At 51.6% G+C, this 2139-nt stretch overlaps 1 protein-coding gene across 1 annotated transcript; it reads right to left on the bottom strand.

The window, feature by feature from the left end:
* Positions 1-201: 201 nt before the first annotated feature.
* On the bottom strand, positions 202-2134 carry TMEM199 (transmembrane protein 199; the record flags this gene model as incomplete). Its single annotated transcript, XM_009700947.1, has 4 exons — positions 202-297; positions 412-524; positions 863-899; positions 2066-2134. Coding segments are annotated over 4 exons (315 nt in total), but the record flags the coding sequence as incomplete, so codon positions are not given.
* Positions 2135-2139: the final 5 nt, after the last annotated feature.

Raw genomic sequence — 2139 nt, 5'->3', positions numbered from 1 at the left:
TAATCCATGGTTCATTTCAGGAACGTTAAGGAGCGGGAAGCAAAGGACGAGGCCTGAGGAATGCAGCAGTCTTCCCCGTAGCAGGAGCAGGTACAAACAGATGGTAGAAGATAAACCTGCCCCAAATTAATGACTCCTGGGACTCCTGGGGAGGGCAAAAGCCTCCAGCACGAGGGCCACGGTTCACGGGGATGTGTGCAATTATAGTTTCCCAAGGTCCCCTTCAAGGGTCCGCACCATTACATACAGCTCGGCCAAGCCAACCACCGAGGCCACGATTACCGCTGACAGGACACGCTGGGGACAGAAAAAGAGAGATAAGTGACCCTGCATCTGCAGTCCAGCGGCCGCTCCTGCCTGGCCAGCACAGAGCGCGCCGCAAGCGTGCTCCGAGGCCAGGGGCTCACTCACCGCTGCGGTCTCCGCGAAGATGTACTGGCTGCCCAGGTACGTGCAGGCGAAGGCGGCCACCACGGTGACAATGAAGTTGAATATGGTGATGACGACAGCTTTAACAGAGCGAACTGGAGAGAAGGAGGAAAGATGATTGATTTTAGGTAAGGCTTGGAGAGTAGGGCTTGGGACATGCTGTAATCCTGCTCACGGAGCCTGCCTGTGGCTGTCTCAGCTGGGCTACAGGAATACTCAAGGACTGACACGCTTTATGCCTCCAGAAATATTTGTAAGAACAACCAACAGGCTGCTCCTTTACTCGAGGAACCCTTTTGTGTATTAAGACCTTCTGGTGAGGTATTTGGAGAGGGAAGGGCTGTGTGACATCAACAGCTAGCGGTGCAACGGTTCCCCTGACTGACCTGTAGGTACGCACTGCCAGGTGTCAGCAGGACAGGCAGCCACTCACCTTGTCTCCCAAATTCAGCCAATGTCCCATTCATCTCCTAAAAGAAGGGATTAAAACAACTTGTGATCAGTTGTATTTTAATGTTAACTGCGGAATAAAAGCAACGCCAATGCCCTGCCCTGTCCTGAAGACTCAGAAGTTCAGGGAGCTGTCAGGGGCCCTGGCAGCAGCTGGGTGGGCTGTGTGGGAGCAGCGGTTCCACAGCGCTTGGGTTCCTCTGGGTTTTTGCCTGTGGTCTCACATTGAGAAGGGATCATTTCTAATCAAAGCGCTTCTCAAGAGTGTGAGCGTTTTCTGGCATGGGGGTTCTCTGCTGCAGTAATACAGACACTAAGGAGTCTCGCTTTGTCATCTGTGTTCACGTGAGAACTAAACGTTGTAAAGCTCTGCATGCATTTTGTCAATTTGGACATGGTTACACAATTTCAAACACCAGATACTGGGAGGGAGGCAGGGAAGAATGTGATGAGTACACAGATATGGGAATACTCTCCAGCTTCTCTGTTGTTTGAAAGGAACACTGCTGTCGTTACTACCCAGCTCTGCTGAAACCGCTGTGGTTCATAGATGAGGCAGCTAAGCTTGAGAGAGAGCAAAGCAGATATTCCCACAAGAGTTAACGCAACAGGAAGATACGTGCAGGTACTTAAATGCACAGAGATGCCAGATACAGTGTGGAAGAGGGCTGGCAGGATGGGATCACAAGGAACGCCAACAGGAAGGGATGCTGGCTTGTCCAAACAGTCACTGTGCCAAAAGGTCTCAGCTCTTCCTCAGAAAGAATGAGTGCCTAAATATTACCCTGTTTTTCAGCTTTTACCTCGACATCAGTGATCTCACTTTAAAACTATGATGAAAATGTAACCGCTCAGAAAACGGCAGCACAGATGCTCCCAGTAAAACATTTACCGTAGGTGCTCAGTCTCCCAGATCAAACCCTGAGATCTTTGGCACGGTGAGCTGTTCCCAAAAGTCGGTATCGCTTCTATTTCACCATCCTGATAGCACTGTCCTGCCTCTGCCCTCAACACCCTATCTGTTGTCCCCGGGCATTCACAGTGCGCACTCCTCAAGTCCCTCTCCACATTCCCTCTGTACTGCACTCACTCTATGGGGCAAATTCCATCACTATCTGTCAGGTTGGTAACGGCCACGCTTTTGAGGAATGAATCCCGACAGCAGGCAATGCAGTAGGCCCCTCACCTGGCCGGTGATGTTGCGGGTCATCCGCTGGTACTCCTCGTTGGCCAGCTTGGCCTTTATCCGCTCCAGCCGGG

Source organism: Cariama cristata, unplaced genomic scaffold (genome assembly GCF_000690535.1).
Source record: "Cariama cristata isolate BGI_N322 unplaced genomic scaffold, ASM69053v1 scaffold33995, whole genome shotgun sequence".
NCBI lineage: Eukaryota > Metazoa > Chordata > Aves > Cariamiformes > Cariamidae > Cariama > Cariama cristata.
This window is presented reverse-complemented; position numbering and strand designations above follow the sequence as displayed.